Source organism: Salminus brasiliensis, chromosome 7 (genome assembly GCF_030463535.1).
Source record: "Salminus brasiliensis chromosome 7, fSalBra1.hap2, whole genome shotgun sequence".
In the NCBI taxonomy this organism is placed as follows: Eukaryota; Metazoa; Chordata; class Actinopteri; order Characiformes; family Bryconidae; genus Salminus; species Salminus brasiliensis.
In genome coordinates this window covers 38,804,256-38,820,144 of record NC_132884.1, presented here as the reverse complement: position 1 = coordinate 38,820,144, position 15,889 = coordinate 38,804,256, and the positions used below count along the sequence as shown (strand labels likewise).

At 40.2% G+C, this 15,889-nt stretch overlaps 2 protein-coding genes across 5 annotated transcripts in view; one reads left to right on the top strand and one right to left on the bottom strand.

Moving 5' to 3' along the window:
• The first annotated feature begins 2,115 nt into the window (after positions 1 to 2,115).
• abhd14b (abhydrolase domain containing 14B) lies at positions 2,116 to 7,855 on the top strand. The gene is made up of 4 exons (XM_072683185.1): positions 2,116 to 2,194; positions 2,340 to 2,570; positions 4,275 to 4,516; positions 5,263 to 7,855. Exons 2-4 carry the CDS (start codon positions 2,354 to 2,356, stop codon positions 5,443 to 5,445), a joined length of 642 nt encoding a protein of 213 aa, XP_072539286.1. The 5' UTR covers positions 2,116 to 2,194; positions 2,340 to 2,353; the 3' UTR covers positions 5,446 to 7,855.
• Positions 7,856 to 10,486: 2,631 nt separating this feature from the next.
• Positions 10,487 to 15,889, bottom strand: part of cacna2d2a (calcium channel, voltage-dependent, alpha 2/delta subunit 2a) — a 295,606-nt gene continuing 290,203 nt past the window's right edge. For all 4 annotated transcript variants that reach the window (XM_072684877.1, XM_072684878.1, XM_072684879.1 and 1 more), the window contains one exon: positions 10,487 to 14,549. In XM_072684877.1, coding sequence (XP_072540978.1) covers positions 14,427 to 14,549 — 123 coding nt within the window. In that variant the 3' untranslated portion in view covers positions 10,487 to 14,426. The remainder of the gene's footprint in view (positions 14,550 to 15,889) is intronic.

Here is a 15,889-nt window from a genome sequence, read left to right as displayed (position 1 = left end):
AAGTATAGTGTGTGTATAATGTGTATAGTGTGTATAGTGTAATTATAGTGTGTGTATAATGTGTGTGTGTAGTGTAAGTATAGGGTGTGTATAGTGTAAGTATAGTGTGTGTATAATGAGTGTATAGTGTAAGTATAGTGAGTGTATGATGTGTGTATAGTGTAAGTATAGTGTGTGTATAATGCATATAGTGTGTATAGTGTAAGTATAGTGTGCGTATAATGTTTGTGTAGTGTAAGTATAGGGTGTGTATAATGTGTGTATGGTGTGTGTATAGTGTGTGTATAGTGTCAGCATAGTGTGTGTATAATGTGTGTATAGTGTGTGTATAATGTGTGTATAGTGTAAGTATAGTGTGTGTATAATGTGTTTATAGTGTATGTATAATGTGTGTATAGTGTAAGTATAGTGTGTGTATAGTGTAAGGATAGTGTGAGTATAATGTGTGTATAGTGTGTGTATAGTGTTAGTATAGTGTGTGTATAATGTGTGTATAATGTGTGTATAGTGTTAGTATAGTGAGTGTATAATGTGTGTATAGTGTGTGTATAATGTGTGTATAGTGTTAGTATAGTGTGTGTATAGTGTTAGTATAGTGAGTGTATAATGTGTGTATAGTGTGTGTATAATGTGTGTATAGTGTAAGTATAGTGTGTGTATAGTGTTAGTATAGTGTGTGTATAATGTGTGTATAGTGTGTGTATAATGTGTGTATAGTGTAAGTATAGTGTGTGTATAGTGTGTGTATAGTGTGTGTATAATGTGTGTATAGTGTGTGTATAATGTGTGTATAGTGTAAGTATAGTGTGTGTATAGTGTAAGGATAGTGTGTGTATAGTGTGTGTATAGTGTGTGTATAATGTGTGTATAGTGTGAGTATAATGTGTGTATAGTGTGTGTATAGTGTTAGTATAGTGTGTGTATAATGTGTGTATAGTGTAAGTATAGTGTGTGTATAGTGTGTGTATAATGTGTGTATAGTGTAAGTATAGTGTGTGTATAGTGTAAGGATAGTGTGAGTATAATGTGTGTATAGTGTGTGTATAGTGTGTGTATAATGTGTGTATAGTGTGAGTATAATGTGTGTATAGTGTGTGTATAGTGTTAGTATAGTGTGTGTATAATGTGTGTATAGTGTAAGTATAGTGTGTGTATAGTGTGTGTATAGTGTGTGTATAATGTGTGTATAGTGTAAGTATAGTGTGTGTATAGTGTTAGTATAGTGTGTGTATAGTGTAAGGATAGTGTGAGTATAGTGTGTGTATAGTGTGTGTATAATGTGTGTATAGTGTGTGTATAGTGTGTGTATAGTGTGTGTATAGTGAGTGTATAGTGTGTGTATAGTGTAAGTATAGTGTGAGTATAATGTGTGTATAGTGTGTGTATAATGTGTGTATAGTGTAAGGATAGTGTGAGTATAATGTGTGTATAGTGTGTGTATAGTGTGAGTATAATGTGTGTATAGTGAGTGTATAGTGTGTGTATAGTGTGTGTATAGTGTGTGTATAGTGTGTGTCTTCCTCCAGCTAGGAGGGAGCTTTTTCTTGTCTTGCTCACTTGAGGTTCCATGTTTTATGTTGTGTTGCTCTTTTGTTCTGTAAATCTGCTTCGTGAGATCAGCTGTAGAAGGTGCTGTACACATCAATCTGATTGATTTGATTCCTAATTAACAGAACATTTGAACTACCATCAAACAAGTATCCACAATAACACTACACATATCCATTCACTATAAAAATATTAATAAAAAATCATGAATGAATAATTTCCTATACTTAAAATATAATTATTACCCCACTGCACTTCACACTCACTTACTGAGCCTACTGACCCATTAGGAAGTGATGGGAGAGTGCGCCTCTAGTGGAGAGCCCTTTCATTCAACACTGAAAACGGGTGTGTTAAAAAATACGATATCCTCTTTTACTTTAACACAATAAACCAGCAAAGTAAAGGTAAAGGTTATTAATAACAACAACAATAATAATACAGATTATAATACGAACGCTAATCTGCTCCTTTCCCGTTGTTTTGTTCCCCACCCGTTTTCAGGCAGCCCCCGCCCTCCTGCGCCAGGATTGGCTCTAGTTCAGGGCTTGTCGGAAAACGGGTGGGGAAAGCTGCGGTTTCTGCCTGCTGCTCTTCCGGGACTGCTGTGGTGTTTTACCGTGGTTTCTTTGCTGTGGGTCAGTTTGTGAGTATTTCTGAGAAACATAACATCCACTGAGACATCGACCAATCCTCTAATGACCAACGATCTGCTGTTCTCGCTCAGAAGTTCTCAATCTGAGAACTTCTGAAGATCTAATCTGCTCCGGACTTTGCCCCACTCTCTGTAGGCCACCCCACCAGGATGTCTGCAGTCCAGATCACCGAGGGGACGGTGAAGGTGGAGATGTGTGGTGGACACCCGCTGTTCTACAGACAGGTTCTCCCCCCTTCAGGAGAGCCCAAACTGTGTGTTCTGCTTCTGCACGGAATCCGGTTCACCTCGGAGAACTGGCTCAGAATAGGAACCCTGACCTCCCTGGCTGAGGCAGGCTTCCGAGCCGTGGCTTTAGACCTTCCAGGTAAAGGGTGGTCTGATCTAGAACCCTTGTGGTGCAGTGAGTGGTCTTAGAGTTACCCTTGTGGCTATCGATAACAGGGTTGTGGGTTCGATTCCCGGGCTCGGTAAGCTGCCACTGTTGGGCCCCTTGAGTAAGTCCACCTCACTGCCCCTAGTTCACTAGTGTGTGAGTGTGTGTTCACTACCACAGATGGGTTAAATGCAGAGGACACATGTCACTGTACACACCCACACACTTACCTTTTGTGGTGGAGGGACCCTGAACTAGGAGGTCTGGGCTTTCCCTACACTAACACGGGTCTAAACCCAAAAGAGTGATTAGACAACATGGGCAGGGCTACAAATGCAGTGCAACCTCCACCCAAACTCATTGCAAAAGGCCCTTTACCTGCTGAAAACAGGTGTCTGTTGGTTCCGATGACCTCAAATGATCAGTAATGATCTGAGACTGAAGGCCTCTATGGTAAGCTTTAAGCCAAATCGCAATTTGGAAGCAAAACCTTGTCAAAAATGGAGCTGTGCCCTATCCACCATCCACAATCCAGATCCAGAGAATTCCACAAGGTTCGTTGGACGTTGTGTGTGAACTCATTGAAGGTTTCTCTTCCTTCAAACCAATCTTCAAACCAAATAATGCCATAAATGATGGGGTTGGTTCCACATTTCGAACTGTTCTGAGATCTGAGATCTTAAACCCCTTCCCAGACTCCTCTGCATCTCCACCCTTCTTTCTGAAGGCCTCAGAGAGCTCTCTGGATCTGGCCATGATGGTGATCTTCACCACTCCCTTCAACCATCAATCAAGAGCCGACCAGACTAAACGTCTGAAGTTTAAATAAGACAGACTACTCCAGAATAATCCTCTCCAACCATGTTCTGATCATCTGCAGCCTTCTTTCTGAAGGCCTCAGAGAGCTCTCTGGATCTGGCCATGATGGTGATCTTCACCACTCCCTTCAACCATCAATCAAGAGCAGACCAGACTAAACGTCTGAGGTTTGAAATAAGACAGACTCCTCCAGAATAATCCTCTCCAACCATGTTCTGATCATCTGCAGCCTTCTTTCTGAAGGCCTCAGAGAGCTCTCTGGATCTGGCCATGATGGTGATCTTCATCACTCGCTTCAACCATCAATCAAGAGCCGACCAGACTAAACGTCTGAGGTTTGAAATAAGACAGACTCCTCCAGAATAATCCTCTCCAACCATGTTCTGATCATCTGCAGCAGATGTCTGAGGCTTTGGATGTAGTAATAAATGTGGAGGTGTCCTCAAAGACATGTCGTCTCAGGATTGTTCAACTGGAGATCAAATGTCTAGGTGTTTAAATATGTTAAAAGAGACCCAGAAAACCTTACAAGACATTTATTCTGGTATTTAGCCAGTTCACCAACCTTATCCAAAGTACCTTCATCCCAAACAAACGTGGGTTCTTTAGTAAAGGCAGTGGTTACATATAGAAGACAAGACAACGCAATGAACCATTTGGATGTTTAAATGGTTCTTAGGCTGGTTCAGGGGTTCTTCTCTATGATCTTCTGAAGATGCTTATTTAAAGACCCTTTTAAAATGTTCTATGTACCGCCAATATGGTTCCACTGTTGCTGCCAGTGCTGAGCCTGTCTCTAACACCTAATGTCTTAGCTCTGTGGTTATGGAGTTATAGTAAGTTCACCCCGTTACCTTGTTTCCTCTGTTCCTCCAGGCCTGGGTCAGTCTAAAGCCGCTGAGCCCCCTGCTCCGGTGGGTCAACCGGCCCCTGGTGAGTTTTTGAGGCAGGTGTGTGAGGGACTGGAGACTGGGCCTGTGGTGGTGATCAGCCCCTCTCTCAGTGGCATGTACTCCCTGCCTTTCCTCTTCCAGCACACGCAACAGGTGAAGGCCTACGTCCCTGTAGCCCCCATCTGCACCGACAAGTTCAAGGCAGAGCAGTACAGTGGCATACAGGTGTGTATGAGGGTGTAAAACCTTGCCTTTCAGATTAGCTGAACTCTGTCAAGGCTTCTGTGCTTCTTTCCCATCCATTACCATCACAAAAACGAATACACCGATTGGCCATTACATTAAAACCACTGACAGGTGATTTGATGTGTTGGCATGCATAAGAATCTGTGCCACTCTGACAAGAGCCAGCCCACAAGAGGGACCTACACACACTTAGGGAGGTGGGTTTAATGTTATGGCCGATTGGTGTATATTGTTAGAATGTTGATATGTAGATTTTAGTCTTTCACACAACCTGATATGAACCAGTAGGTGGGCTAGAGGGTTATGAAGCCCCCCAGCATTGAACTGTGGAGCTGTGGAAGAACTGTGTTCTCTGGAATGATGGTTGCTGCTCCATCTAGTACTGTTGAAATGTGTTGAGGAGTTGGGGATGATGAGGTGGGGTAGTGATCACCCAACATCCTGACTTCACTAATGCTCTCATCGCTGAATGCAATCAAATCCTCACAGCAATGCACCTACTGTAGCCAAAATCTAGTAGAAAGCCTTCTTCACTGGACAGTAGAGAGAGTTACTCTTTCTACTGTTACAGAAGCAGGATCAACCCTTTTTAATATCCTTGGTTTCAGAAGAAACATTGAATGAGCAGGTGTCCCAATACTTTCGTCATGTAATGTATACCAGTAGAGTAAACAAATAGTGGTGATGAAGGTTATGAGAGGGGTTTTTACTGTGTTTCTCCACAGGTTCCAACTCTTATTGTGTACGGAGATCAAGACACTCAGTTAGGCGAGGTGTCTCTGCGTAACCTGAGCAACCTGCCCAATCACAAAGTGGTGGTAATGAAGGGGGCCGGGCATCCTTGTTACCTTGATGACCCAGAGACTTGGCACACATCCATCCTGGAGTTTCTGAAAACTCTGGTGTAGTCTTATACCCACCATATGACCAGGATACAAGTTCAACTTAAGCCTTTAAAATAATCATATTCATAATGAAATACAGTGCTGTGCAAAAGTTTGAGACACCTGAAAAGAGCAGTGAGTGTTTCCCTCCTCAGTTAAACACTGATATTAGAATAAACACTAATAATAACACTCCTACCGAAAGTGCTGGTGGTTCTCCATCACTGTGTTCATCATTAGAACATCTCCAAAGTTCTCCTCTCTCATGGAGTCTAGTATTATTTCGAGTTCTCCTCAGATCAACACCTGGTTTGGTGGTAAATCAGGGCTTAATGATGGTAAATCAGGTGAGCTGCTGCTGCTGATGATGATGATGATGGAGTTGATTGAACACATCCTCCACGCTGTGCTGGACTGGGAAGGGGGCGTCCAGGAGAAACCTGGAGGAACCGAGCTCTGCTCTTCAGACTAGATCTTCACCGACAAGATCTCACTACTTTCTTCAGAATGAGAAGCTCTTGTTCCTTATTGTTACTGGATTTATGTTCACCTGCATCTGTTCTGATGAGAGCTGGAGGTTCTACAGTAAAAACTCTCGTATTGCTGAGAGAGATGATGTATAATAATGAGCTTAGGTGCCTAAAACCTCTGCACAGTTCTGTATGTTTCTATTGTCATTCATTAAATTCATTCATTTATAGGATACAAGGTGTAAGGGAACTTTCTACAACAGAATGAAAGTCGAAAAATCTCTAATAAACACTAATGTGAAATTAATAATACAAGACACAGACTAATAGACCATAATAATCAAATGTAAGTATGAGTAACTGTACTGTAACTGCCCTATAAGACTATACTAACTGAAGGAATTAATGCCTAGAGTATAGGAGTATATTGCCTGCAGTATATTGCTATAGATCTTCCTCCTAAGGGGCTCCAGCTCTTACTCATTCATCTGATTGAAATATATGATTGACATCAATCAGCCATTACATTAAAACCACTGACGATGAAGTGAGTACCAATGATTATCTGGTAACAGTGCCACCTGACAAGGGGTGGATATATTAGGCAGCAGGTGAACAGTCAGTTCTTGAGGGTGATGAAGGTGGTAGAGTCAGGAAAAATGGACAAGCATAAGAATCTGAGCCACTTTGACAAGAACCGAACTGTGATGGATAGAGGACTGGGTCAGAACATCTCCAAAACGTCAGTCAGTGAGAGTACCTGCCAGAAGTGCTCCAAGGAAGGACAACCTGTCATGGGCCCCTTCAACTCATTGATGCTGATCTTAATATATTTTCTTGAAACTTAATATATTACATTTTGATACATTTAGACTATTTCCAAATAATTACATACCCCACCCCAAGAAAAAACAACAATTTAATATTTGGAATATGCCTTATTTAAAAAAAATGTCTACTTTTCATATTGTATCTCTAAATTATGACTTATTTTCTTTACACCCCACCAAAAAAAGTGTATAATGTGTGTGTATATATGCACACACATTTATTTCGGCATTGTATTTTGAAATAATTTTGTCTTTTTTCAGATTACATCTTGAAATAATTGCACACTTTGAAATTCTGAGTTTGTATGAAGAACAGGGTGAAAGGAGGCTGATAAAGTGAAACAGCTGGATCCAGTCTGGAGTTATAGAACTACACAGTGCTCCTATGTGTTCAGTGGAGCTGATATAATGGACAGGGTTCATTCCAAACCAGGGGTGGTCATAACAATGTTCCTGTATAATGATGGTGTATATATTTTCTCAAATGTTTGACAAAGTATTTTTAAATAATGACATTTCCCAGATACATTGTAAAAAATACTGTTTTTTTAAATAATAACACACTTTTTCAAAAAAATGTATCTTGAAATATTTACATATTTGTTATTTAAATCTCTAAATCTCTACTTATTATTTTGAAATAACTGATTTCTTAAACACTATACAGTCAGTGGAGCTGATATAATAGACTGAGTTCATTTCAAACCTGGGGTGATATGATAATAATATTCTGATATGACTGTGACTGTGTATACGTTTTCTAAAATGTTCTATGTATTTTTTAAAATAATGATATTTTCCCAATAAACATTGACCCAATAAGTTTTGACAGTTTTTTCCTCAAATAACAACACTTTTCCAAAAATGTGTATCTTGAAATATTTACATATTTTGTATAATTAATTTATGAAAAAAGTACTTTTTTAAAATAAAAATTGCAAAATGTCTGCTTATTTTGAAATAACTGATTTCTTAAACACTTTACAGTCAGTGGAGCTGATATAATAGGCCAAGTTCATTTCAAACCAGGGGTGATCACAATAATATTCGGACATGACTGTGTATACATTTTCTAAAATGTTCAATGTATTTTTTTGAATAATGACATTTTCTCAATAAATTTTGACTTAATAAGTTTTGACAGTTTTTTTTCCCCAAATAATAACACACTTTTCCAAAAATGTGCATCTTAAAATATTTACATATTTCTATAATCACTTTTTAATTTTTTTTTATATAAATTGCAAAATCTCTACTTATTTTAAAATAAATTACCGTTTTCTTAAACACTTTACAGTCAGTAGAGCTGATATAATTGGCCGAGTTCATTTCAAACCAGGGGAGATCACAATAATATTCTGACATGACTGTGTATACATTTTCTCAAAATGATGACGCAGTATTTTCAAATAATGACATTTACCCTCAAATTTCAGTTGCCTTGGATACCACAGCACACCTTCAGAGCCTCGACGGGTTCAGAGATGCTTTGGCGGCACAAGGGGGACTACAACAATATCAGGCAGGTGGTTCTAATGTTATGGCTGATCTGTGTATAATGTGAGTGAAAGACTGATATGTAGCTGTTGGTTTTGCACTCAAAAAATAAACAGCACACACTGGACTGAAGTGAAAAATATGAACATTATTTAATAACTGATTCTCTGTAATAAACAATTTGAAAATATTTTACAAGGAGTCACAGACACAGTATTTTACAAATGTTTTCCCTCATCTTTTTTTTTTTGTTAAGTTACTGTACAAAAGAATGGAGCAACATAGATCCAGTGTCCAAAGAACCGGAGCGTTTCGCTCCCCACACACGATCCAACAAACGAACAAAATAAACTCCCACTTTGAGATCAGACCTCAGACTCATGATGATTATCAGCAGTACTGTAATCCTATTTTTTATTTTTTTTAGTCGTTAATGTTCTTATTTTTTTAAAACCTCACTTAATGTTAAATTCAGTTTCACCTTTTTTACGGATTTCTTTTAATTTTTTTTCTTATTCTTTTTTCACACATTTGTCACGGAGCACCAGACTAAGGACTACAGAATCACATACACACACGTCTCTCCCAAGGAAACGCACCTACTCCGTTGTTGCTAAGGAAGGGGAAGGGCCCCACTCTCCGAACTACTTCCTCCCGTTATCTTCTGTCTTTTTTTATTGAATACTTCATTTTTTATTTTTATTTTTTGACAAAAAGCAAAATTCTTGAACCACTGAAACAACAAGGACCTCCAGTGTTCCAGTGTTATTGGAATTGTGACACAGACACACACACATACACTCAGTGTCTTGCCAAAATGTGTTACCATGGCTCAGGCAGGTCTTGAGGCAGCCCTGCCTTCACTCCCAGTTTTAGGAATAACTGAACATTCTCTTTTTTCCGAAAAGCCTCCAGAGGAACAAGGAGGAGCGCGGGTTTGACGACAGGATGGAGGATAAGGCATTCATTCTTCTCGACCGTCTAGTCAGAGTTCTGCCCTCGCACGTCGCTTTTACAGCCGGACGGGAGGAACACGTTCGGAAGGGTAACAGATTTTGACGTGACAGTTGGTCATTCACAGGTCACACAGCATGGACAGGTTTCTTACTCAGCCAACAGGGGAAAGCCAGAAAACCAGGCCATGGCCTTGGCTTACACAGTGGTAAACATCCACCTGCCACTGTGTGTGTGTTGATGTGTTTGAGGGGTATGATGCTGTTTATGGAAGGGGGGGGGGGGGGGGGGGGGGGGTTATCATTAGAGTCATTGACATGAGTTCTATGGAAGCCTGTATCTTATTATAGCCAGGTCTCTTACTCTGATTCGGGTAACAGTATGTCAAAATTTGGACTGATATTAATGAGTTTTGATTTAATATCTCAGAAAATTACTTAGATTTGAACTTACTGTAAATGTTGATATAATGACTTATTTTCTCACCATTTTACTTGGTATTTTGAAATTTTAAATGTTTGACTTAGTATCTTAATATGATTATCTACATATTTTTTGGACTTGATATATTGAAATTATTATATTTTATAAACATTTTGACTTGATACTTGTTTTCTTTGATTTGTGACTTTGTACATTGCAATAACATTTTCCAAATGTTGACTTAAATCACACTTTCCCAAATATTACTTTAATTTCTTAAAATAATTACTTATTCTTTGGTATTTTGAAATAACATTTCTGAATTAGTATCTCAAAATAATGCCCTTTCTTAAAATGTATATTTAGTATTGTATAATTGTCATATTCCCTCTGACATTTTACTTAGTATCTCGAAATAATGACTTATTTACTCTAAATTTGGACTTTGTAAATTAAATTTAATTCTCAGAATTTTCCAAATAATGACACACTTTCTCTAAAATTAGTATCTTGAAATATTTATTTATTACTTCTTTCTTAAAAGTCAAATTTATAGAATTATATAATTATATAACTTATTTTTCTATACATTTTAAAAGTTCTACTTAGTATTTTAACTGTTTTCCTTGTCAAATTCTTTTTTCTTTTTTCTTTCTTTTTTCAAATCTTTGAATTAGTATCTCAGAAGAATTTTTAGTATTTTCAAATATTTATTAATATTACATTTCCAAAGCTTACCCTTAGTATTCTTGAAACCTTTGTATAATTGCTTTGAATGAATGAATTGAACTTTTGCAGATTTCCTAGTTCAGAATCGATGTGTATTTTCACTAAATGTTACTTGTAGGTCAAAATGTCATACTGCTATAAAATCAGAGAAAGGACCCCCCCCCCCCCCCCCCCCCCCGGTTAACCTCCTTCAGGCAGGAATGAGCTTCCATAGAGTTCAGTCATGACTTGCTTTGAGGTGTATATGGTGCACAAAGACAGCAGGTTTTAACAGCAGGCCTGCAGTTACAGCATAAGTAGGAAATGGTGAGTGTTCATGCTCACGCCCCAGTGATGACATACGCTGCTGTGGATTATCTATCCGCTATACCAAACGTTGATCAGTGCTGCCGGTGATGCCGTGCCAATGTTCTTAAAATGAGCCAAATTACAAAAAAGAAAAAAGAAATAGCCACAAACTCGAACTGCATGACAGCACATAGCGTTAGCATCAGTGACAAGCAAGCGCAGTGTTCACCTCAGAATACACTCTGCTGAGGAGACGTCGTACTACATCACTCGTAACACACAGCAGGGGGATGTGATCACATGTAAGGGCCAGGTTATGCAGAAGAGACCCTGCTGTAAAACCCAAACCCTTCCTAAAACGCGTCTCTTGTTCTGAATAGGCAGGAGGAGGCGGACTATAAAGGGGGACAGGGGGGAATGAAGGGAAATGGAGAGGCGGGAAGATGTAAAGAAGGCAGAAAGGGAGCAATTACAGGGAGACACAGCGGGACGGAAAGTCCGGGGAGAATCGTAAAGAAGTGTGACCATTCTAATGTACAAAAGGCAAAGAAGCTGAATTGCAAGCTGAACTGGAGACAAAAGACACGTGAAAAACATTCTTCTCACACCTGCGAAACGGGACACGTTACTCCTTCTCACCGATAATGACAAAACACCCAGGATGCTTTCTTTTTTTATCGCTTTTTTTTCGTAAATAAAGTCACCTATTTTCCAGCTGATTACAGCAAACACTGCATCAGTTGCTGCTGCATTGTAAGCAGACAATACATACAAGGTGCACACACACACACACGCATACACACATACACCCACGCACACACACACACACACATTCACAAAGAGCATTACAGAGGCCTGCAATGGATGCGGGCCATTACGAGTAGCCAGTTCAGCCACTCCACATGTAACTGAACACACATACCGAAGCGCATCACAACCCAGAAGACCTGAAAATGAAATAATAGATAAATAAATAAATAACAAACAGAACTCAAGTCCAAAAGTCCTCAACAGTCACAGCGTTGTGAAGAGAGTTAAAGAAGAGAAGACTCCACAGTGAATTACATTACTTTCACCAGTGTGCAGTATATACTATTGATTGCCTCTGTGGTAGGTCTACAGAAATGGACACCAGACGCCCTTTAAGATCAAGAAACACCCGATGCTCCTCGTTCTAACTGATAGATACTGGAAGTTTTCATGGTTAGAGATCCTGAAGATCCTATGGAATCTAATTTAGGGGGGGGGATGAGAGATAGCTGCTTTAACAGAAGGTCCCCAGAACAACAGTTGGCTACTTCTGGTCTGGAGGCTATGGCAAAATATTCTTATATGACTCAAAAACACTAAAGCATCAGTCTGGTGTTTCTATGTGAAGTTACCAACTCTTAACTTTACAGAAGGCTCAAAAGCAAGGCGTTATTTTTGAAGAAAGCGCTGAAGCTTTTGTGGGAATATGCTACTCTAATGACACTGTAGCTCAACTGCTTTACTGCTCAGCTTTTCCAACACCCAAGTGCATCAAGGCACGACAGAGGAGGGGGTGGTAATATTGGAGATACTGATAATGATAAGTGATGCCATAGAAGAAGTACTTGTGGTTCCATAAAGAAGCATGTTAGTAATAGAGATGTGTGAAGGGATGACAACGAAACCTTTAGAGGTCATTTATTTTATTAGTTTATTAGTTTATTAGTTGAATTTTTCCTATTTTCTTTTCCCAATTTGGTACTGTCGAATAACCCACCTGTTCATAACCCCCTCTAGAACCAGCAATGCTCCCGATATCAGTCGACACGCTCAGAGGAAAGTGCCGGATGCCAGCCAAAATTGCTTAGGAGTGATGAGTGAAGAGAGCGCCATCTACCCACCCGGCAAAGAACTGGCCATTCGAATTTTGTGAACCCCATGCTGGTCATGGGGGTCCTAGTGGTGGCGTATTAGACCACTGAGCCACTCTGAGCCCATACAAACATGGAACCAAAAGTCTTTCTCTTATGGCGTTGCTCAAAGAACTATTTTTAAGCACTTTTATTAGTTATGAATGTTGTTGCCTTGTGGAAAGTGAGCATTTTTGATATGTGAAGCACCTCATGGACCTGGCTACTACTTATGTTTAGCAGGCTGGAGGTTCTACAGAAGGGGGCGCTATCAGTAGGCAAATAGATTTTGGTGCTTCACATCAATAACACTGCATCATTATTGTTTTTGGACAGTGATATGAGATCAGTTGGGCCCTACGTATAATACACTGTACAAATGACTTCATGTGCTAACGAGCAATTGAACAGTGTTTATTTCGCTCAAATCGACACTTTGATTTAATTTATTATTTAATTCAAAGTGTATTTGAGTTAAATAAACCCAGATCAATTGCTCGAACTTTTTTTATGTGGACAAATGGGCAAAGCATTTTTGTAGTCAGTGTAATCAACGATAACTATAATAGTGTGTGGCTGAGCGAAAATGTGCACCTTAAAACCGACGCCTGAACGTTCCTAAATCAAAACTACGTCAGCAGATGTGCTCCGAATGACAAGACTTAACACTGAATGGCAAATAGTGAAATTTTTTTCATCGCATTAATATTCGCGGACTCATCGTTAGCCAGACCAAGCAGCTGTCAGGAGGAGAACTGGGATAGAGGCTGTGATAAATAAGGTGAGCAGAAAAATGGCCTCACTCTCCACGCAGGGCAGAAGCATGGAGGATTCAGACTGCCGATGTCCGAGGACAGGTGGGCCGCGCGTCCCTATTCGTCTCGTCTGAAGACACCACCTGAAGTTCTCAGTGTGACTGCACCCAGATTCTCCTCTACGTTTACAGACCAGTCTAACAGAAAGATTTGCCTTATGAAGCCCTTATGACTAAAGAAAAGGAGAGCGAATGAGGCGAATTGAAATACAGGCCTGGTCTCTACTTCGAGGTCTTTCCTTCCTCCTGACCGCATCTGCTGTTCTACCATGCAAGTTGCTTTTCTCCCGTTTTTCTCCTCGTCCTAGTTTGGCTAAAAAAATAAGACCACGCAAACAAGTCTATCTCATTTTGGCAAGAAGTAGATATAGTGCATAAATAAACAAATGATATTTTTCATTAATAACATCTATCGTCTTCCCTCTCTGGTTATATCCTAACATATGGAGGTATGCTTTAAATACTCACAGGTTGTTACTCGTTGTTTTTTTTCGTTAGCTGATTAAAGTTCAGTGATTGCGTTACTGATTTGCTAGAAAATGGCAGAAGGTTCTGTAGCCCCATGTCAAATTAGGCAAGCGGCAGACCAGTGGAACTGGACTCTAACTGGCCTGGAAAGGATGAAGATGAGGAGGATGAGGAGGATGACTTGAACCGTAAAGGCAGAGTCCGACAAAAGCTCCATCCCCCCCCCCCCCTGCGTCCGTAACGGCAGGTTGCGCAGCGAGGGAACGATCCATTTTCTTCTGCACTGCCACCTCACCTCACCCCGCCTCAACCCCCATGACGTCGGTTGGTCCTTGACGGTCATCTTCTCTCCCACCATGGCTTCTGCGCCGCCTGGCGGTCGGATGCGTCGTTGGCTTCCTCAGCTTCTTCTTCTTCCTCAAAGAAACTTCTAGCTCCTCCCACGAAAAAAGCTGCTGATTGGCAGGAGACGATAAAAGTTCTGCAACGGTCACTAAGCAACAACCTGTGAAGCTAAGTGGATGAAGCAGTATGCCGGGCTTCCGTATTAAGGGCAGCGGGAAGTCCCTTTAATACCTATGACTAGAGCGAGGGGAGATAAAGGAGAAATGCAGAATTACAGAGAGGAGAGGGACATCGGCAGAGGAGGAAGTTAAAGGGAGAAAGGCAAAACGTGGGGGTGGGCCACCAGAGAGAGGAGAGGGAGCTGGAGGAGGAGTAAAGTGTAGATGGACGGGCGGAAGGAGAATCCTCGCCCGCAGTCCGTTGTGTTCTCCTGGAAAACAGAAAGAAGAACGAGCTTTAGAGGATTTTAGGAGCAGTGGTGAACTGTGACAGCGCTAGGCCTGCACCTCTATTTCTGTTACAGCCCCTATGGGATTCGGGTAATATGTTAGCGCTGAGCTAATGCTGGTGCAAATGAATTTCTTGGCTGTTCTACATTAAATATGAAAAAAATAAACTGTCCAATCAGGACTTTCTGTGGATAGAAACAGGCTTCTTCATTGGATAGGACTTCAGGAGCTGGACTGAAGGCCTTACACATTAGATTCATTACCAGCCAAATTAAAATGTGACTGTGAAACCAATCATACTTCATTCTGTACTGGGACCAGTTGTGAGATAAACATCACCCAAGGCCTTTGGCAAGTGCTAGGGTCTGTCCACACGTACCTGGATATATATATATATTTTCCCCGTCCACATGATAATGCTGTTTTTGGTCACTGAAAACTCAGTTTCTTAAAAACACTCTCCCAAGTTGGTCATTTTTTAAATTCTGTTTCCAGTGTGGTCACGTGGACAGGGGGAAAATGGAGCTTCACGAAAACGCCACCGTCACAACACCTGCATGTCTCTGGCTGTGTATCATAGTTGGTACACAATTCAGTTTTAAGACCTCTATTACTACTAATAATAATGTATGAGAATTCAAAAAACAACTATTAATGACATAAATAAGATCAAATCAAATCACATCAAATCAAATACATGTTTTCTGCTCCCTGGTGGATTATTTGTGCACTGCATGCCCCAGAAAATTCATTTTTCTAAGTTTGAAATGAGTCCTGCACTATGCAAATTTAACGAGTTAAGTAAAGGCTTAAACTGTTTTCTATGTTTGTTTAAAAAACATCCTGCTGTGAGTTATACATTTCAGATGTATCAAATATAACACAAAATAAAATTCAGATATGCAAAGATATGCATATATGTTGTTTATTTTATTTTATTTATTTATTTTTAACTAATTGGTCAGAAGGTCAAACACTCCAGTTTTAAGGAATTTGAATTTCCTGGTTATTTGATCTATTGTTTGATGGTTCAGGCTGTAAAGGGTTAAGTAAAGAGCCCTGGTGTAAAACTCACACAGTTCTAACATGTAAAAGTGAGACTACTCCTGGGTTCACAGTCAGTGAGGTATCTAAAGCTACGTCCACACGTATCTCCAAGTGTGTGAAGGAGCGGTATCGCAGGTCCTTCCTTCCTGCTGCCGCCAGACTCCACAACCAGCACTGCTCCCAGCGGACCACATACACACACATGCTCAGGAAACTGAGGTAACAATGTAAAATACCCCCCCACCACCCCCCACCCGTGAACTAAGAGTCAATA